The sequence below is a fragment of the Lepisma saccharinum genome, chromosome 25 (genome assembly GCF_977018435.1).
Source record: "Lepisma saccharinum chromosome 25, izLepSacc3.1, whole genome shotgun sequence".
Lineage (NCBI taxonomy): Eukaryota > Metazoa > Arthropoda > Insecta > Zygentoma > Lepismatidae > Lepisma > Lepisma saccharinum.
The window spans coordinates 12534983-12557498 of NC_139253.1; the positions used below are offsets into that span (position 1 = coordinate 12534983).

At 38.4% G+C, this 22516-nt stretch overlaps 1 protein-coding gene across 4 annotated transcripts in view; it reads left to right on the plus strand.

Moving 5' to 3' along the window:
• LOC145978837 (glycerol kinase 3-like) overlaps window positions 1-22516 on the plus strand; it is a 68837-nt gene that overhangs the window by 31391 nt on the left and 14930 nt on the right. For 3 of the 4 annotated variants that reach the window (XM_083111717.1, XM_083111716.1, XM_083111719.1), the window contains exons 2-11: window positions 958-1037; window positions 1481-1739; window positions 2777-2994; window positions 4908-5017; window positions 9398-9500; window positions 9638-9748; window positions 12923-13179; window positions 15148-15368; window positions 19687-19830; window positions 20973-21059. In XM_083111717.1, the coding sequence (XP_082967843.1) occupies window positions 963-1037; window positions 1481-1739; window positions 2777-2994; window positions 4908-5017; window positions 9398-9500; window positions 9638-9748; window positions 12923-13179; window positions 15148-15368; window positions 19687-19830; window positions 20973-21059 (1585 nt within the window). In that variant the 5' untranslated portion in view covers window positions 958-962. The remainder of the gene's footprint in view (window positions 1-957; window positions 1038-1480; window positions 1740-2776; window positions 2995-4907; window positions 5018-9397; window positions 9501-9637; window positions 9749-12922; window positions 13180-15147; window positions 15369-19686; window positions 19831-20972; window positions 21060-22516) is intronic. The other variant, XM_083111718.1, reaches the window with a different exon arrangement.

Sequence of the window (22516 nt, forward strand, 5' to 3'; positions counted from 1 at the left end):
TTCTCAAGATGTAATAAACAGTGGTCTGAATTACTAATCGGCACTGTTACGTCAGTAGAGTGTACGATATTTGGATCATCCACTCTGCTTTTCACAGTGCACCAAGACGACAGAGGTCCCTGGTTCGAATCCCGGCGTGAGCACGGGTGTTCTTTGTAAAATAAGTATAATAAACCAAATCAATCAGTAGTTGGATCGCCCACATCAATGACATCTACTGTTGTGCAGAGGCGCTTGTGATTCAGGTAGGTTTTTAATGACTTGCGTCATGCAGAAATATATGAAAAAGGTATAGAACACCAGAGTTCAAAACATCTGTGGCATAGTGAGGCATCTAATTTTCTAGCTAAAACATGCAATGATGATGTTTTATTGAAAACCCAGCTTACTTCAGGCAAATAATACCTGTGGCGACTAATACCATAAGTAAATTATTAAGCAAGAAAGGGCCGACTCTTCCTTCGGACTTGGCGTTCCCACCCGAAATGTCCATGCTACGCCACTGCCCTGAAGCAGAATAGCCCGAAGGCTTTGCACAAGTGAATATAACAATCAAGATGACATTTCACAACAGCAGCTATAATTTTACATTTTGAGCTGATTTCCGACATATTCTTTCACTATTTTAGTGTACATACATACGGTTTTTACTAATGAAAAACAGTAAAAGTACTCCGAGATGGCAGGTTTCTACTTACGTGGGCCATAATATCCCCGTTATTTGTGTTTTCTGCATGCTGGAACCAATTTTATGTAACATAATTATCGAGAGGGTACAGTGGGTGGAGGGCCCCATATTTCTAATATTAACCATAAGGGTTTCTCTCTCTCTCTCTCAAGAAAGAGAGAAGAGTTTCAAGGAAGATTACTTTTGTTTGTTTGTGTTGGTCGAAAATACTTTTGTTGTAACTTTACGTATATGAAGTTTGTGAAATTGTCCTTATTTTCTGTTATCAGTTGAGATGTCCAAGGCATATGGACGATATGGACCCCTGGTTGGAGCTGTTGATCAAGGGACAAGCAGTTCTCGTTTCCTGGTATGTCAATTGTTTCAGGGTAGTTAACCAATAACCGACATCGATGCATCAAACTCAAGATATTAGAATTCCGTGTAAAACTGACCTGTGGAAAGTAATTTGATAAATTTTGAGCACATTGTTGTATAATTGTAGAGAAAAGTTTGAAAGAGGGGAGGGGGTATACGTGACTCATCTGCACATGTGCTTCACAATAAGTAGTTTGACTGTAGTTGTCTAGGTTATCTTTTAATAAACATAAATTCAAATCTTCATAAATTTGCTGTGTAGCTATGTTCACCCTTAAATTAATATTAACAAGAATTGTTATTTCTTCATTGGCTAAAATTCTTTAATTTGTTCAACATTTCAATGTACTTACTGCATATATACATTTTTTAAGTGCCAAGCCAAAAGTGGCACGAATGCTACTTAAATAACAAAAATACAATTTCTTATTCCAGGTATTTTCTGCAGAATCCTCTGAAGTACTCACATATCATCAAGTTGAGGTGAAGCAGCAATGTCCTCAAGAGGGCTGGGTTGAACAGGACCCAAAGCATATTTTTCTCACCGTGAAAGAATGTATAGAGAAAACCATTGAAAACCTTATCAGCTTGGACATTAATCCTGCTGATATAGTGGCTATAGGAATTGCAAATCAACGGGAAACCACCATAGTATGGGACAGGATCACTGGAGAGCCACTGTATAATGCAATAGGTGAGTGTTTCTGTGAATCACCGATTTCTTCACAGTGTGTGTGTGTGTGCTTATTGAAGGCTATCAAATTATTTAGATCATAAATACACAGTAGTTTATTCAGAATTTTCCATTTTAGGGAGTTTAGGGAGGGGTAAGTTTGTTTTTAGGCAGGGTGTTAAGGTATATTTAGAGCCAAAATGACAGATAATTGGGTCTTTATAAAAGATTTTAGCACTGATGGGGGAGGGGGTTTATGGAGGAAATTTGGTGAGATTGTTTTGGTATTTTGGATGAATCACTAATTATGCTCAGTGTATAACAATTTATTTTATCATTTTATGGTTGAATATGCAATTGTGTGTTCTATATTAGAAGCAAGTTTCTGAAATCCTGAACTTGTCATGATTCTTAATTATTCACATTACTTTTTACGCCAACATATGGAGTAATAATCATAATATGGTAAAATTATGTTGAACAAGCACTATTTTTTGGCAAGAACAGTGAAAATGTACTGAAACATTTGAATGTAGTTATTGTTTAACATAATATGGCATGTTTCCTGCATAACCAAGTGGTTAGTGCTCTTTCCTTTGATGCAAGTGGTCCTGGGTTCGATTCCCAGCGGAAGTTCCAAAAATGCTAGTGTTGACCCAACATCAAATGGACAGTTGGCTAAGGAAGAAGTAGTGGGGTTGCAAGTCTTGGAAGGCAAAAATCTGCCATGCTAAGATCACATGTTGCCCAATGAAAAACAGCTTCACAGTCCTTTACCCTGTTGCATCATAGGGTTTATATTAGTTTTGTACATGAAAGAGTGGTGTACTCTTTGTAGTATCCAGATTGCAGATTTAAATGTGAGAATTAAACATCATACCTTACCATTGTTAACACATGTTTATTGCAGTGTTTAAATATCTCTTATTGTTAAAAGTCTGTTTTTGCCATATATTTTTGTTGTGTATTTGAGAGTATAAGGTATTACACAATGTAAAGAAACATAGGTGCCTATATAGGTTTATCAGTGAAATTACCGATTATGTTTTCGTGCACAGTTTGGCTTGACAATCGGACAGCTCATACAGTGGATGAAGTGTTGGCCTTAGTTCCTGACAACAACAAAGATTACCTTAAGCCTCGTTGTGGCCTTCCCATTAGTACGTACTTTAGTGCTTTAAAACTCAAATGGTTGATAGACAGTGTTCCCGCTGTGAGGCAAGCAGTGGAAGAGAAGAGGTGCTGCTTCGGAACGATGGACTCTTGGTTGATGTGGGTGAGTGCCAGGATTATTTTTTCTCCAGGCTAAGTTAATCATCGGTTATTATTTACATTAAGGCCAAGCTCATATTTTTGGGAGTCATTTATTGATCTAAATTAAGATGAAACAATTTACAAGTTTTATTTTGGTTTATACTTCTTTGGTTAAACTTGAAATATTAAGACCCAAGTTGAAGGCTGCTCCAGATGCATATTGTAGGTGTTGGCTGGGGTACACCATGTTAAAGATTTTAAAAGTAGATTGATTTAGTATTTTTGATTAAAAACAGTATTGGCTGGCATGGGGCACTGATTAACCAACCCCTCATTGGTATACTGTACGTGTTCCAGAGTAACGTGGTTGGTATAGGATGAGCGTGGCGCTCACAAATTAATTTAATTGTTTTTTGTCATTTTTTCAAATATTGTTTTACATTCATCACATTAGAAATAGTTTATAAATGTATATGGCCTAACATATATAACATATGTTAGAATTTATCTTACTGATATTGAATAACAAAATCATATTCTTGTATTGTAATATTACTGCAATTTTTCACAAAAAACACATTTTTTATAATTTTATTTAGAATTTACTTTTGATGTAACTAATTTGCATAACATTAGTAGTAAATTCAATAATTTATTACTCGTAGTTTCATCCTGCCCCATTGATTGAGGGAATGAAACGAGTAAAAATAGGCTCATCTTTATAAGGAGTTTGATCTGTGTATCTACCATTAGAGCTTTTCATTGACTCCCCAGCGACATTATCTTCTGAGCTCTGAGAACCAAACACCCTGTCCAGATTTTCATTTTTCTCATCACTCTGTTCAGAAAGCCATGCTTGGAAATACTGTTGTTTGTTCATAAGAAATGTCAGGTTTTGAAGTTCATTTAGCTAGAAATAGTAGCCTCCCTGATGGCTCAGTGGTAGCGTCGTCGCCTTGTAATCAAGGGGTCCCGGGTTCGATACCTGGTGGAGGCACATAGTGGTTCTGATTCCACTTTAAACTGTAGGGCCAGTCCCGATTAGCCTTACTGTGCGTAAAGTGGACTTAGAACACTAAATCAACCAAGCTAGAAATAGTGGCAGTATTAAGTGAATGAAGTCAATTGAAATAATTACCGAAGAAATAAAACAGAAAACAGTGACACAACATGAATTCAGTGAGCATAGAAATAAAATATTTGTGCAAGAAATGGTTACGTGGTTGGTATACGTTTGAGTGCGGCACTCGCAAAATGTGGACTGTCATCAAAATGACGTATCTGTGCAGACAGAGAACAATACCACAACCTGTAAGTGGTATCATCTGGCCATAGACATTCCAAATTACAGCTACACAGAAACTGATATCATTATCTGGGCCTGAAAAACTTAGAATTATAACCCAGGGTGAGTATACCAATGAAGGGTTAAAACAGATACTTTGTAGTATGTTCAACTTTAGTACAAAGTTCATCTTCTCCTTTATTCGATATTAATTTGTAAGAAAAAGCATGTCATATCAATTTGTTCCTTATCAAGATATTTTCTATTGGAGTATATCTTGTTGATATGCTGCTAGCTATTTTTATTGAATATCTTGATCAGTATAACTTGAAATAAAATTGGTTTTGATTTTATTTTTGTTATTTATCATCGCTTTTCTAACACTTTTGGCTAATCGTAACTACGAGAATGAAAGATGATATGATGAAGGGACACTCACAAATATACACCCATGCCAGGCTGAATATAAACCTGAGACCCTTGACATCATCGCACACTGTGTGAAACACTTGCAAGGGGGTCAGAGAAATCTGATTGGTAAACAGGATTTGGCATCACAGGATATGTGTGTTTACAATACATGCTTTTGTCTACCTACCCCAGTTCATTGTAATGTGTTAATAAACAATTGCGTACTTTTTATTTCTCAGAATCTCACTGGAGGCAAGGATGGGGGTCTTCATATTACAGATGTTACTAACGCTTCCAGAACAATGTTAATGAATATTGAAACTCTGGAATGGGATCCAATATTATGCAAGTAGGTAATAACCTCACACTTTTTACTTTGTACTTTAAGCATAATTGAGTATGAGTTTTGAATTATGTGTGTGTTTACTTGTTTTATCCTTGTGTTCTGTTCAAGGTTGTTTTTGTGTGTGTGTGTGTGTGTGTATATATATATATATATATATTCCATATTTTATATGGAATTGTTCCTTGAAACCAAAGAGTTGGAACAAATTAATATTATTTATTGTTACATAAAAGCATAAATTGCAAACAATTTTCTTTTGCCGAATTCTTTGCACACATTTTTTGAATAAAATTTGTTTATGCAATGTTCTCAACGGAAACCAAAACCGTTAAAATTCTTCTTTTTCAACACTGAATCCAAATATGTAAAACGAATGGGGATGTTCCATTTGAAATTTCAAATTTACCCCCCTAAGGGGTGGGTGGCAGCGACAAAATTTTTGCGGCATTGACTTACCCCCTCAATAGTATCAAACTTTTATTCTGTGCAATTTTTCGGTTGGATGCATTCTGCATGAGATATTCCATACTATCATTATAAATGGATCACCCGGTATATATATATATATATATATATATATATATATAAAAAAAGTGAAAGAGGGGAGAGGAAACACTCACCGGAGAAAGAAAAAATTCAAATTTTCGTGATGGTATGTCACATCTTCAGGAGTAGAGAGACGTTGTATAACTAAGTGACTAGAGGGAAGAGTAAGCATGACCTGCAGTGTTGCCAGGTGCATTCAAATGAAAAGGTCCATTTCCTTGCAGAAACTTTATTACAGTAGTTGGCTACACATATTCACCGTATGAGGTAAGACACTGGTTCCACTTTGAAACAAGGTTATGAATTGCTTGGTAGAAGTCCTTGTGCTGGGAATGAAACCATTCCCTGACAGCTTCCTGCAGCTCAGGACTCGAGGCAAAGCGTCGTTCTCTAAGGTGTTTCTTCATAGGTCCGAAAATGTGATAATCACATGGACTCAAGTCAGGACTGTAGGCAGGGTGATCTAGCACTTCCCAATGGAATGATTACAACATATCCTGTGTCTGTCTAGCTGTATGGGGACGAGCATTGTCCTGGAGTAAAATGATGCCTTTGCTGAGTTTTCCTCGATGCTTATTCTTGATTGATGTCCATAGACGATGCAGTGTTTCATAGTACATGTTTGCCTTAATTGTGTGTCCCTTCGGAAGGAACTCCACTAGCAGTGGCCCTTGGTCATCGAAAAATACTGTCATCATAAGTTTGCCGACTTTAGGTAGTGACTTGCTTTTCTTTGATTTTGGTGATCCTGTATGCTTCCATTCCATACTGTCCCACTTTGATTCTGGCTGGTAATACGGGCAGATGGATTCATCTCCAGCAATGATTTTGCTGATAAAGTCCTCACCTTCATTCATGTATTGCATCAAATGAGCCAATGACATTCCCATTCTGCACATTTTTTGTTCCTCTGACAAACACTTTGGCACCCATTGTGCGCACACTTTCCTGTAACAGTCTGTGCCTCACAATGTCATGCACACTACCCAATGACACGTTCACTTGTTCGCTAATGGCTGCCAGGGATATTCGTCTGTCTTCTTGAATAAGGTTGTCAATAGCAGCCACTGTCCAATCAGGAATGCGATTTTTCAACTGTCCCGGCCAAGCATCGTCCTTCAATGTGTTTCGTCCACCACGAAAATGCCTACACCATTTTCTCACTGTTTTGTCCGATACACATTTTTCATACACAACTTTCATTCTCCTATGAATGTCCGCTGGATGTACTCCTTCGGCATGAAGAAACCGAATGACACCCCGCTGTTCTTCCTTGGACACGTCCCTTAATGGCAGCTCCATTGTTCAGCACAGCGTTCCACCTGGGGGGAAGAAAGTGAAGGTGATTAGATAACGGACACGTGCTACCTGGACACACTTGCGCATCCGCAGATGCCTCATTACTAAAACGTCACATATACCTGTGGGTATACAAAACACATGAAATTACTGTCTCGTATAAAATGATTTTTTCAGAAAAAATAAAATGGACCTTTTCATTTGAATGAACTAAGTGTGTGTGTGTGTGTATATATATATATATATAATATAAGTTGTCTTCATAGAACTGGTGGTGAAGGAGATCACATTCCACTCATTCTGTGTATATTATATTTTTCTTAGTTCTTGATCTCTATTTTGTTTGTATTCAACTTTCTTTTCGACAGTAGCCATGTAGAGAAAAACTTATGGAAGAGTGTCGAATTTTATTATTTGTTTATTTGCTGCTCATTGTTGCTATATTGTTAGTTCATAGGTAAAAGTGTAAACATCAAAAGTATACTTTTATAAGTGATGTTAACACACTTATCACAGACAACTGTTTCTTCCAGTGTGAAATGTGGAATCCAGATAATACTACTGTTTTCAGAAATGAGATCATTTTACCCATATTTCTTTTCTTTTACTTCACTTTTCTGCCCCTTTTGGCTAATCACGAAGATGAGCATAACTGATGATGAAATTGATGATGGGACATGCATAAGATAACACTGATGTCGAGGCTGGGATTCGTCGAACACACTGTGCAAAGCACTCTGCCATAGAGGTCAAGAGTTTTATCCAAATAATGTACAGGGTGGGCGAAAAGTCCCTTTACATGCTAATAGCATAGTACAGTTAGACGTGTAGATAAACATTGTTATGAATACAAATCAGTATATTTCTTTAAATTTCAACATTTATTTTGAATAAACGATGTCTGGTTAACATTAACATTTATTGTGAATAACATATTAACATTGTTACAAAGGTTCATGGTTCATTGATCAACAACGTCAGTGTGCACTCCTTATGGCAGGAAATTCTTATCTCAACAATCTGTAACAGAACAACAATAATGTTAATAATAATAAAGAGCCCATCTGCTCAACAATAGTAAAAATATACTGTTTTTGTATTCATACAAATGTTTATCTACATGTCTAACTGTACTATGCTATTTACATGTAAAGGGACTTTTCGTCCACCCTGTACTTCTGTAATTACTGTTATTATCCAAATTGTGTGTGTCGTCTCCGATGGTGCAGTGGTAGCGTTGTCACATTTTAATCAAGGGGTCCTGGGTTTGATGCCAGTGGAGAGACATAGTGGTCGGATCCCACTTTAAACTGTAGGTCCAGTCCCAATTAGCCTTACTGTGCATAAAGTGGACTTGACTTAAAATACCAACTCAATCAATCAAATTGTGTGTATTTCTTTTCAACTTTTGTATTTACTACAAGTATGGCTCTTTGTAATTAATAGATTAAATCTATTATTACAATAACACAAGTATAAAAATGTTGTGTTAATTAGTATTAATATGAGCGCTCACTTTTATAATCTGAGAAATAGTAATATGTGTGTGGTACACTGACAAAGTGTTTTAAAAATTCTTTTGCATTTGTTGTAGTCAGTGCATCTATCTGTGTAAGTGGTAAAAGTTTTTTTTACTGATTTATTGTGTTAAACAAGCAAAGAAATGTTAATTTATTTCACTAGGCGAGATATTTTTTAATGGGACAGTGATGAGGCTCTGTAAGTAGTAATATAGTTTGTGCAATTTCAAACATTAACTAAACTATATAATATTGGAAGATGGATTTGAAAGATACCATGAAGTAAAATTGTTCCCATTTTCTTTCGGGAATATTTTTCACGGGGGGGGGGGGGGGTATTTGATTTCTATGTTATTCTCAATTTTAGGAAAGCTTAGTTTAGGACTGAGCTGATACTGGCCAATACGTTTCCAGCAGTCTTTTGCAGAGTTCACAAAAATGCTGCGCAACACTTTCATAGAATCCAGGAAATGTTGTGCACCAATATTGTGTGGAAAAATGGAATTTTGTGATTACATAACCGGTATTTTAATATTCTGTTGTAAAAAGTGTAATTCTTGGATATGTTGATGCTATACTCTGATGAATTAAAGGTTATAATTGGAATACAATTCTTATGCACTAATATGAATCAATATTTTGAGCAACTTTTCATTATTACAATTTTTAAGAATTGGCATGGGTATCAGCTCAGCCCTAATTATAATTATTAGTTTTTGTGGTGACAGTCTTTGTAATATGTAGGAAAGCAATGGCATTTTATCTATTGTCTGTCTGCTGTAAGAATGAAGCCAATGTGACAAATACAGGTAGCTTTGGAGAAATTCTAGTGGTTATTCGTATGGTAGCTGTGCAGGAATCTTGAGCTCAGGTATATAATACATGTGATAACAATATCACCGAAAAGTCACATGATTTTTTTACATAAACTTTGTTCGTGCAGTGGTTCAAGAATAAGTACATTTCTTGTTGCTGAGATTGAACATGGTTTTTAATCATATTCTTCTTTCTTTCACAGACTATTCAGTATTCCTATGCATGTATTACCTGAGATAAGGAGCTCTTCGGAAATATATGGCTATTTGGTTGAGGGTCCATTGCAAGGCGTTCCAATCTCAGGGGTGAGTATTCTGGTGTTTACTAATTTTTATAAGTGAGAGTACATTGAAAATAAAAATATATTATAATATAATTATATGGGAGAGGGTATGTAACTATTTGTGTAAAGGTATATAACATAACTATTTGTATTTGGCAGTGCTTAGGTGACCAGCAAGCAGCATTGGTTGGCCAGATGTGCTTCGAGCAAGGCCAAGCAAAGAATACTTACGGGACAGGGTGCTTCTTACTGTATAATACAGGAAGAAATGTAAGTATTTTTCAGCCTTCTTTATTTTTGTCAGATTTTTTTGTAAACTTTGATTTGTACAATGCTCTTCCTTCTTCAAATTGATGTTATGATGCCACAAGAGATCCATGTTTTTGTGACACAGAAGCTGTGAAAAATATTTCTGTATATACCTTACAACTCTGGAAAAATCTGCCATGTTACTTTTATGAATATTCATAATGCATATGCTGTGTTTATGGAAAGCTGACATTAATGCTGTCCTAGCTATCTGCTAAAGGTTAATATTCTGATTATAGTGTATTTTTATCTACTAAGGGAGCTCTTTAACATTGACATTGTAGAATTGCAATGTAATACTTTTCTCAGTAATTTTAAATTGATAAAATATTGTGGTATCAGCAAAAATTGTTAAAGGTTAGTAACAACTTAACCTTCTAGTACTTGTGCTTAATTTTCATGTATGACAGATTGTGATGACATAAAACGAACAAATTTTGAAATGGGGAACAGAGTTATAGCAAGGCTTTCTGACTTATTTCACTAACTGTAAGGGTTGTTCAAATGGAACATGGACAGGGGTCAAGAAACCATCACTTTATGTACTGGACGTCACACACTATATCATAATGAAAACATACTGGGAACAGTGATTCTAAACATAGGCACCCATGCTGTTTAAGAAGGACTGCTAAGAAGAACTGTGGTTGCTGTTGCTATGCTAGGGTATCCATTGGCACATGCTTTTTGGTACTCCAATTCTTTGTGAGGGATGCTTGAAAAGGGGTCGGTGCTGAGGTTGACAGCCGTTGAGAGCCCCGTATGGTTGTACCAGAGGCGAGGCATCCGGTCATCGGGAGATGCGGCGATGACCAAGCAAAATAATGAAAATATTGCATTTTATATATTTTGGAGAAGCAGTAAAAATAATAAAGTCAGAATACTCTAATATTTGTGCGAAATAAGCCAAGCGACAGCATGAAACAGCTCGAAATGTGAAACAGATTCGCTAATCTTGCACATCGAAATGAGGCCCCAGTACTACCACTTGTGCCGAACCATCCTGCCAAGTTTCCTATTGAAGGTAATGGTGTTAGTCGGCCCAGCTCATCGCAGAATGGTGCGAATCTCCCTGGTCTCTGCTGGTGCCGAGAACAACCGAACGCTTCCGAACAGGCAGACAGGTCCAATGACCTGTATACTTTCCCCCACTCTTGAAGGTCTGGGTCATAACACCCTTTTTTCAGCCCCCATCTCCATGTTTGTCTGGAGTCATCAAGATTCTTCCGAGTGTCCAGTGGCGTGCTCAAGGGGGGGAGGGGGTGAGAGTCATAATTATGCTTAGGCTCAATACTCTTGGAAAAAAAAGAAGAAAGAAAAGGCAGGAAAAGATGGCAAAATGAGGACTTCAGGAATGACTACTAAAAAGTACACGTAACCCCTCCCCCTCTTCGAAAATCCTGGGCACACCACTCGAATATCTGCTATTTCCACTTGTTAAGAGGAAAAGCATACATTGAACGATATGAATATGCTTTTCATTATCAAAACAATTGACGGCAAACCATGAAGGTTCTTCTTACCTTTAAGCGTGACAATTGAGGTGTTTGCATTTCAGTTTCCATCATATTTAATAATTCTCGTCGTATCGGATAGATTTATGTGTCTTTTGTAGTCGTAAGGTATGTGGTATGAGCTTTTACATTGAATTGGCAGTGACCTTGGCGTTTATCGCAAACAAATTTTGGGCCTTCCCCCTCCCCTCCGTTGAAAGATCGACCGTGACGTTTGGCATATCTTGCGATGACTACATAAAATGTCACGCTTCGCTACTGGGTTGTACAGTGGTTTTCCCACAGCTTCAATTGTTTCCTGCATCTGACCAGGTTGTGTGAGATCCACCATGCTAACCCATCACCCTTGAAACACAGTACTACCCTATTTATGTTTGACGAAAGGTTTCACTTGATGCAACATCTTATTTGCACAGGCGTTCGTTCTTGGCATGCTGTGCCTGCTTGGACGTATCTGTAGCGAAATCACCTCCTCTACTCAGCAGACGTGACGTTTCACAGAGACTGACAACGTTCTGTGCTGTTAACACATATACAAATGCATGCAGCGCACCATCCAGCTAGCCACCCTGTCAGATATTTGCAGTGTTGACAGTTTGCTCTGTCTATGTTCCACTCAAACAACCCTTATGTAGGAGGGTCATCCAAAAAATAATATACAAAATGAAAAACACAATATTATTGGAAAAACAAATTCTGTTACATACCTGATGCTTCCTTAACTTCTCTACATAATCACCTCCTACATTTAAACATTTGTCATATCTGGGCACGAGCTTCAGAATTCCCATGTTATACTCTTCTGCCGCCAGTTCATTAAGCCAGGTGGTCACTGCATTCTCCAACTCTTCATCATTTCCACTGCCGCAGAACCCATTGTGCCCAAATTTTGTTGTAGCCGAGATGTTGCGACACAATTTCACCAAGCAAAGAACGAGAAATGTCTGGAAACACAATGTGCAATTCGTCGAGAGTTACGCGCATGTCTTGCAAGATTCTGTTGTTCGCTGCAGTCTTCAGGCACATTTGTTCATCCATTGTTGAACATTTCACACCATTTTCTCACATTTCTTTCGTTCATTACATTATCACCATACACTGCTTTCAGTTGCCGCTAAATTTCTGCTGGTTTCACCTTTTGAGCGTTCAGAAATCGAATAACACTCCTTACGTCACAGTCTGTGGGATTTTCCATCACGCAGTTCATTTTGACCACTCCAACTGCACAAGGACGACTTCTTGCAACCTCCACTCACAGCATTATGAGCACAGCTGTTACGGAAGCCAGTTGACCCTGAAAAGAGAAAGAGGAGTGAGCTGCGTGCCGGAATTGTGCGAGTAGTCTTTTGTTTTAATGCAGTGACCACCGGGCTTAATGAACTGGCGGCAGAAGAGTATAACATGGGAATTCTGAAGCTCGTGCCCAGATACGACAAATGTTTAAATATAGGAGGTGATTATGTAGAGAAGTGAAGGAAGCTTCAGGTATGTAACAGAATTGTTTTTTTCCAATAAATATTGTGTTTTTCATTTTGTATAACCAAACTGTCTTTATTTTCTGGATGACCCTCGTATATATTTATTGACACAGATTTCTTTTCACATCAATGGCATTTTTCAGATTGTTCAATCTACTCATGGTCTACTTACAACTGTTGCGTACCAATTAGGGAAGAAGACCCCTGTTATATATGCACTTGAAGGTTCCATAGCTGTTGCTGGTGCTGCAGTGAGTTGGTTGCGAGATAATCTGGGCATACTCAATGATGTTTCCGATATGGAAACCCTGGCCAACAGTGTGAAGACCACTGGAGGTGTCTACTTTGTACCTGCTTTCTCAGGGCTTTACGCTCCTTACTGGAAGAAAGATGCTCGTGGGTAAGTGTGGAATGATGGGAATTTTGTCACTTCATGTATCATTTGACAACAATGATCCAGTTATTACTGTATGGCGTGGCACACATGGGAGATGTATTATGGATCGCTGCAGAGATTCATTGATTTGCTTTATTTTACTTCGCTTTTTGTGCCACTTTTGGCTAATTTGCAAAGATGGTAATGAGTGATGACATGATAAAATTGATTTAGGGGACAAAAAATCCATGCCCAGGTGGGATTCGAACCTGGGACCGCTGGTGTCATAGCATGATGTTGCTTACCACTCCATGGGGGCCGGCCACTGCAAAGAATATTACATTGTGTAACCCTGCATAACAGTCACAGTGAAAAGTTGTGACAAAGAGGCACCCTTTGTTCCTCTTTCAAAAGTGGTGTTTACCAGAGCTTTAATTCAAAACTTGTTAGTATGCATCAGGCACAGGAAAGATAATGTCCTTTTAACCATAGTTTTCGACTGGGCCCAGGTCACTACGAGGGAATTGCATTAACACACAGACAGATTTCAAACATTGAAGAGGTTTATTTACATAATTGCCCAGAAAGGTTTTAAACTGCATTCATTTTTTAAGCATTAAATAATCCTCATTTTATATAAACAATTTTTACAATAAGATAAAGGAATCACATTTCGCAGATACCAAGGAAACTTAATATTTGACCCTGACTTAGAACAAAAGCAAACGCAATTCTAAATTTGACTCTCTTATATCACTATGTTTAAAGAAGACTGTTTTAATTTTAAAGACTGAATGTTCAAATGAAGGAGGTGCTTACCTCCGTGGCAGAGTAATAAGCACAACATGCTGACACACCAGGGTCCCAGCCTCAGCATGAGTCTTATTTGTGAGTGCGCCTTCATCAATTTCATCATAGTATTTCTCAACCTCATCATCACTATTATCCAAGAGTGACAAAAAAGCAACACTAGTTAACAAAAATCAAATCAAATTAGAAAGGAACCTAACCCCTAACACAGCTAAGGTATACTGAGACCCTGCTAACTGGTGCAAACTCAAGCTTAGTGTACACTACTTAAACGCAACAATACGAATATGCCTTTCCCATCATGAGTCCCATTGCGTTTGATAGGAAGTCAACTGCAACCTAAAATAGTGTTGACTGTTATCTAGAGGAACCAAAAGTGGGTGACTTATTGTTAGAGGCACATATTTTTGGTAAATAAAAAAGCAAAATTTTGGTATAAAAACTGAGCGGTTCAAAAGCGGTAAATAAAATAAAATATCGGTGTTATAGCGGTGAAAAATTGGATCAAAAGTGGTGTATAAAAATACATTTTGGTTTTAAAATTGTGAATATAATCCTAAATTTGATTTAAAAACTACACTTATTCCACAGAATTAACATTTCACTTCTAATATCCCATTTATGTAGTTATCCGAGTATTAAGTTTATTTCTGTGTAAAGGAGTCAATTTTTGTTTCTCCAATATTAACAGCAGAATTAATCAACTTTCCGGGAATTGCATAACTCTCAGGATAATTCAGACCTCAGAATGTGCCACGTCGGTGAATAAACCCTAAATTTCGTGTTTAAGAGTTAATTTCGCTTTTTGCGGTTCATTTCGCATTATTTCGTGACAAAACATGGTCACAAAATGCATCTGACACCTTTCAAAAACATGAAAAATTAACACTACAATATGTTTTTTCAAATTTCGTTTTTTCGTCGAAATATGCACGACTTATTGTACATGATCTCTGAAGACATCTTTGTGATGTCAGCTTTCTTCAGGTACTCAATACCAAAAGAGTCCTATATTGGGAAATTTATGAAACACTTTACACAAATGAAATATGAAACTATTGATGTTTGTCAAGGTAGGAGCATTTCAGGCTCATATACATGACATTTGACAATGTAGTATTGGAGTAATGGAATTGGATTTTTGTTTTACAATGTTTCAGTTTCAATTGTGTGTCTTTTCAGGGTTGTGTGTGGTCTTACTCAGTATTCCTCGAAAGCTCACATAGCCCGGGCTGCTCTAGAGGCAATCTGTTTCCAGACACGTGACATTTTGGAGGCCATGAAGAAGGACAGTGGGATTACACTGAGCAAACTCCAGGTGGATGGGGGAATGACCAATAATGAAGTACTCATGCAGCTACAGGCTGACCTAGTGGGAATTCCCGTTGGTAAAAATGTTTTCAGTTAGTTGTGATTATATTTATTTTTCTTCAAGTCTCTCTTTTCTTTCTTTTTTTTCAACATCCTTATTATTGAATATTTGCTTTTAGTTAAAAATTGTGTTTGTTAACTTCTGATTATCTCCCTCCCAACATACATGAAATTGAAAGTAACACCTTACCCCTGATGGGGATGGATAAATTATATGTTATTAAATTTATATATAATTTCTTATTATTTCTACCTGGTACCTGCTTGCAGGCAAATGAGGCTCTTGTGCCTGAACATATGGCCAATACTGTCTATTTTTGTTTGTTCTTTCATCCATTTCATCATACAATCATTCATCATCATCTTCACAATTAGCCAAAAGCAGCAGAAAAGCAAAGTAAAATTAACTAAATCAATCAATAAATAAATAATTTCAAAAAAATACTTGCATATGTAGTACATTTATTTATTTATTTATTAGCGTATTATTTTAAATGGTGGAGTTAAGGCCGTACAAGGCCTTTTCTTACACTCAACCATATACATGCAATACTTGCACACCATCATTTATTTGTCCTCAATAGAAATGAAAAAAAAGGTAAAGTGTTCCCCTGTGCTTAGCACCATGCCATGAAGGCATATAGGGGGTGTGGGGGTAACGCCCCACACTTTCTTGATCTGGTCGTGAGTGGGGGTGATGTGATCAGCACCGTGCCCCTGACTGCCTTTACCCCCCAGGGTTTCCCCCAGGTACCCATGTTATTCGACGCTGGGTGGGCACCGGAGCCGCTTTCAACGTTAGAAAAGTTCCCGGATTTGAACCGGCTGGGGATCGAACCCGGGACCTTTAGCATGGTAGTCAGACGCGTTACCGACTGAGCTACCGCGGCCACAATAGAAATGAAGAACTTTGAAAATATTCACAATCGAACTGAGAAATACTGTTTTGCATTTCAATACACAATCAAGAAAAGAGGTTCGATTTCAAAATTTTAACCATGTAAATGCTTGAAATTTTTTTTTCTTGATTTGGGTTAGTTAGGAGAGACTGAAGTTTTGTTTTTGCATGCATTTCTTAGATGGAATTATGTAGCTAGTTGTGTTATGATGTGTAGAATGTAGATTCCTTTTAAGTGCTTGTGAAATTATAGTAGTCTTTTTGACTACTCTGTTGTTTTTTTTGTACAAATGACCTGCAGAGTATGCTTTAGGGACCACAATGGTCCAGTCAATAGGGCATATGACTGCCGCATGATGGATCCAGATTATATTTCCTGGATGACTGATCTTGGATGGAAATTTCTGACTGTGTTCATGCATGAAGTGTGTGTTTGGCTCACTCAGCTTCTGATCAGTGGGAACCATGGAGAGGGTGGTATTCATTACATTTCCTCCTCTATGGTTGGGACTGTACCTTCATGACATACTTTTCATTTTTCAAAATGTATAGGGTGGGTCAAAAGTCACGACCGGATATTGATATAATATTATGGGAAAACAATTATTTTAAATAACCTGACTCAACCACACTATTGGGATTGACTGACTTTGGTTGGAAAACAGAGAAATTACCATACAACATATGTGAGGTAGATAAACATTTCAACAACTTTTTATGCTGCTTGTGAATAATACATTCATGCACTACAAATAGTATCCGATTGTGACTTTTGACCCATGATATATATTTGTCCTGCAGTTTTTTGGAACTCATGGATAAATTCGTCTGATAATGAACAGCATATATATATATACACAAATAAAGAAGGAGACAGTAAACACTTACCACATTAAAGGAAAAAGTTTGATATTTCGTGGCCTTGGCCACATTTTCAACAGAGAAGAAAGCGGTTTACAGAATGACGAAGAGTAGGAGCACAGAATACTAGCTGTGGTGTTGGTACAATGTTGCCAGAGAAAGACTATAGGAAACAAATATAAGGTGGGTGGTTTCGGGGAAGAAGGGAATAGGTTATTGGTTGGGTAGGTTTAAGTTCGGGGGGGGGGGGGGTATAGTGGCTTGCATGCTTGATATATAGGCCCTTTTCCATCGCCTGCGGAAAGACATGTCTGAGTGGGGGGGGTAAAAGATGGATTATGGCAAAAATGAAAACAGTTATTGAAGTTGGTGTGGATGGCAACTGTGAAATCAGAGTTTTGGGTGGAGGAATGGTGGTTATTGATTCTTAGATTCAAGGGGGTGGAGGTTTCGCCCAAGTAGAAGTTGCCTCAGATTTGGTGTAGATGAGGGTGTAAATCAGGTTGGATGAGTAGGGGTGCCCTTGGGGTGAAGGGTGAACTCACCTGCAGCTGGAGGGATCAGGAGGGTGGGGGAGGTGATGAGTATGGGGCAGATCTTGCACCTGGGTTTGTTGCACCTGTGAGCTGGGGGGAGTGGTGTGGAAGGGGTGGGAGTGTTTTGGACCAAGATGTTCTTGAAGTTGGGGGGGGGGGTGAGGGAAGATTACCCTAGGTTTATCCTGAAAGATGTCCCTGGTGTCAGGGTCACTGTGCAGAATGGGGAGGAGGGAGTGGAGGGTATGTCTGATTTTCGTAATGTGGGGGTGGTGTTGTGGTATTCGGTGATCAAAGCAGGGGGATTGGTTTTGGGTTGTTTGGTGCGGTTGTGAGAGGTACGTAACCTAGCCAACCAATAACCTATTCCCTTCTTCCCCAAAACCACCCACCCTATGCAGTAAACACTGGTGAAAGTACCTTATATTTGTTTCCTATCATCTTTCTCTGGCAACATTGTACCAACGCTACAGTTAGTATTCTGTGCTCCTACTCTTAGTCATTCTGTGAACCGCTTTCTTCTCCGTTGAAAATGTGGCCGAGGCCTCGAAATATCAAACTTTTTCCTTTAATGTGGCAAGTGTTTACTGTCTCCTCCTTTATTTGTGATTATCCGCTCTTCTGGCACCTTTTCTCATCCTTTTCCTGTATATATATAAAAATCAAAGAAGGTAAAAGGAAACACTCACCGGACAGTAGAAAAATTCAAAAATTTCGCTAACTTCGTAGCATCATCGGTGTGAGGAGAAAGAGACGGAACCGGAAGTTGGGGCCCTTCAGAGTTGCCAGGTCCCCATCGAAGAAGAAGCGGTGCGTAGAACGAAAACACTGTTTCTTCACCAGGCTCGTCGGAAACTGTGAGTGGGCAGAATGGATGGGGAGGGACGGAGGGGTGAGGTGAGTTAAGGTAGGGACATTACTGGTTGGCCCTGTTCAGGCAAGGTGGAGTGGTTGCACTCATGGCCAATATATAGGCCCTCTCCCATCTTTTGTGAACAGAGGTGTTGGCTGGTTGGGGTAGGAGATGGATGATCGCTACCCGGAAGCAGCCGTTGAAAGGGATGTTGTGGTGGTTGGTGTGGACGGCGACAGTGAAGTCCAGGTTGTGAGTGGAGGAGCGGTGGTTATTGATGCGGAGATTGAGGGCAGTAGATGTTTCCCCCAGGTAAAAATCACACAACCTACCACCAAGAAACCTGCTGCCACCAACCCACCTGTACTCATCACCCAATATCATCCCCACCTCAACAAAATCAGGCACACACTACACTCTCGTCTCCCAATTCTCCACAGTGATCCTGATACCAAAAACATATTTCCCGACAAGCCCAGAGTGGTTTTCAAATGCCCCCCCGCCCAACCTCCAAAACATCCTGGTCCACAACACTCCTTCACCACACATCCAACACCCCCCTGCCCATAAATGCAACCACTCCAGGTACAAGACCTGCCCCATCCTCTTTACCTCTCACATCCTCCAGGTGCACACGGCCACTGACAAATTTACCCTCCATCCCAAGGGGACCTGCCACGCCTCAAACCTAATCTACATCCTCACCTGCAACATCTGTGATGATTTTTACCTGGGGGAAACATCGACTGCCCTCAACCTCCGCATCAATAACCACCGCTCCTCCACCCACAACCTGGACTTCACTGTCGCCATCCACACCAACCACAACATCAGTTTCAACTACTGCTTCCGGGTAGCAATTATCCATCTCCTACCCCAACCAGCCAACACCTCTGTTTGCAAAAGATGGGAGAGGGCCTATATATTGGCCATGAGTGCAACCACACCACCTGGCCTGAACAAGGCCAACGAGTAACGTCCCTACCTTAACCCACCTCATCCCAGACGAAACAGTGTTTTTTCATTCTACGCACTGCTTCTTCTTCAATGGAGACCTGGCAACTCTGCAGGGTCCCAACTTCCGGTTCCGTCTTTCTCCTCACACCGATTATGCTACAAAGTTAGCGAAAATCTTGAATATATATATAATTGTGGCTGAGAATGTATGTGTAACAGAATTACTTTTTTTCCCCCACTCTCAGTCCGTCCAACCATGACTGAAATCACCTCCCTTGGAGCAGCAATGGCTGCTGGTAGTGCGGAGGGCATCAGCGTTTGGAAGCTGGAGACTGAAGAGGCTCAATTTGTCACAAACGATACATTCCTTCCTTCAATCCTAGAAGATGGTGAGTATAATATTTCTGTTTTCAGTTGTGCGGTACAGCACACATTTTTGATCTTGAGTAAATGTCTACACTGCAAGTTATTGAATAGAGCCAGAAGCACAGTATGATAACTAATGGTTTTTAAACTCAAAGGCTTCAGGATTTTTTGCAGAACTCAAGAAATCCTCATACAAATACTGTATTGGTCCAAAAATAAGTCCCACTTTTTATCCAAATTTCAACCGTGAAAAGTTAGGTGTAGCTTATATTCGTAACCTTTTTTGTACGACATTTAATCACATTGTATGCTGTTTAAAAATGGTGCTTATTTTTTTCAATGATACAGCTGTGAAGAAAACTGTGAGAGTGGTGAAGTGAACAGTGAGGTAAACTAAACTACTGCGCCTAATAAGTAATGGAAATGTGTTGAAGGGAATTTCTATTGAGTGTTTTTCAAGTATTATACATAGAACAGAATTGCTACCGGTAATTTTTCTTCCCTCAATATCTCTGATTGTCTTTTTTTCTTTTCCTCCCTTGCGGCTTATTTTTGGGGCAATACGGTAACTGATTCTGTTTTTACTTCTTGGTGAGAATGCAAGTTAAACTAGTCAATAATGTTGAGCCTTTGCAGTTAATGTGCATATTTGAGCAGTTGGACATTAAAATGCACGTGTTAAAGTAGAAAAATGGTTAGTGTGATGTGATGTCAATTCTAGTTGAGGACACAATTCTGTAATATCATACAATAGTTATTGAGTAACCTGTAGTTACAAACTGGAATGAAGATGCATCTATATGATAACAGACAACACAATGTGTAAAGCTGTTTCAACTTTTGTTATATTTTGTTGAGCCATGAGCAGAAAAAATCACCCATCCTGGAAAATTTCATAGTCCAAATAACAAAGTATGTAAAATGCCTGTATATATTCCATGTGTTTTCAGAATCCATATTATGCACACAAGTTTTATTATGCTGAAAATGAGTCTGTGTAGCCTCTTTAGCAAGTTCCACCACAACACGATGCTTTGGACTGGCTCCATAGAGCTCCGAGTAGGGAGACTAACCACATTGCGATAGTATAATTTTCATGCACTTCTCATTAAGTTATATCGTCAGGTTCATATCTAATTCAATCCTTTTTACTTCCGTATTACAGAAAGAGACATGAGATACTCAAAGTGGAAGATGGCTGTTGAACGGAGTCTGGATTGGGAAGTTCCTTTGAAATCAGATTCTATGACAGGTACCAAGTTATAAAACAAAGAAATATTTTTACCTTTAAACTTTTATTATACTATTTTTGCACGCTTCATGTTTGAATATATTGTTCTGCAGTACTTCCTTGACCCAACCAGTTTTTGTGTTGCATTGTCTGTAAAACACAAGCTTAGTATTGCAATTTATAAGATCAAGATTGTATCTCATGACGTAAACCTTTGCCAGAAATGAAATCCTGTTGTATTACATTAGTATTCCCAGTAGTACCCTGTATGGTACCAACATGCATGTTATCATTTTTTCCTTGATACATTTTCCATATTTTATTGGCATGTTTACTTGAAATATTTTGTGGAATGTAAACATTCCATTGTGTTGATTTACAAATATTTTTATATATATACTTTTTCCTTTTTTGTATAAGTTCAAGGTAATGTTTTTATCTGAAATTATATATGCATTTACATATTTTTTGTTATGATTAATATGTTATGAATTGTGTTATTGTATTCTGTGCATATTATTCACATTGACCAAGTAATTATTAAGAGGTAAGTATTTCTAATCATTGTATTCAGAAATACCGGGTGTTTCATAAATAATTGAGGGGTTACAAAAAATTATTGCAAGTAAAGTATTCAAGTTACATTAATAGAACCGGTCCAGAACGAACGAGGAACTCAAACAGTTTTTTTGTACACCTAGAAATGTTCAATGTGTGCACTGCGGGTGACACAGCACAAATCAATACGATAGTCTAGTTCTTGCCACACTCGCATCAACATGGGCCTGTCGATAGTGTCTTATCACTGCGACGATATACTTTCGTAGGGCTGAGATATCATGCGGCATCGATGAGACGTATACCCTGTCTTTAATGAAACCCCACAAAAAGAAGTCAAACGGCGTAAGGTCCGGTGATCTTGGTGACCAAAACATTGCACAAAACACTGCAAGTGATGTGGGTGATTTGAGTGTTGCCTAGAGGCAGGGATATGAACTCTATGCTTAACAAAACATACATGCACAAACGGTTTGCGTTTCTCGTTTACTTGCAATACATTTTTGTAACCTGTCAATTATTTCTGAAATACCCTGTATGTAATTTTCATAAATACTGTTTGCGATATGAGGTGAAGAAAGAATTTACTTATGCTTTGTCCCTGGAATCTCTGGAGGAAGAGAACAAAAAACAAGTTCTCTGCGCAAGTAGTGACTCAAAGGGGTTCAACCATTGAGCATGCAAGAGGTGAAGCGAGTGCGTGGAGTGGAAAATGCGGCAGCAGCTACCAGCTGTTTGGAACAGTGTCTACTGTTTGGCTCCACCCACTCTCCTTCTCTACCTGTATGTACAGCCTTGATACACCGATTCCCGAGACAAGAGTTTAGTCCTGGCATGAACTCGAGGTATTATTAAATGTTTCAGATGAATTTAATTAATGTTATATATATACATATATACAGTATATGCATAGATATATA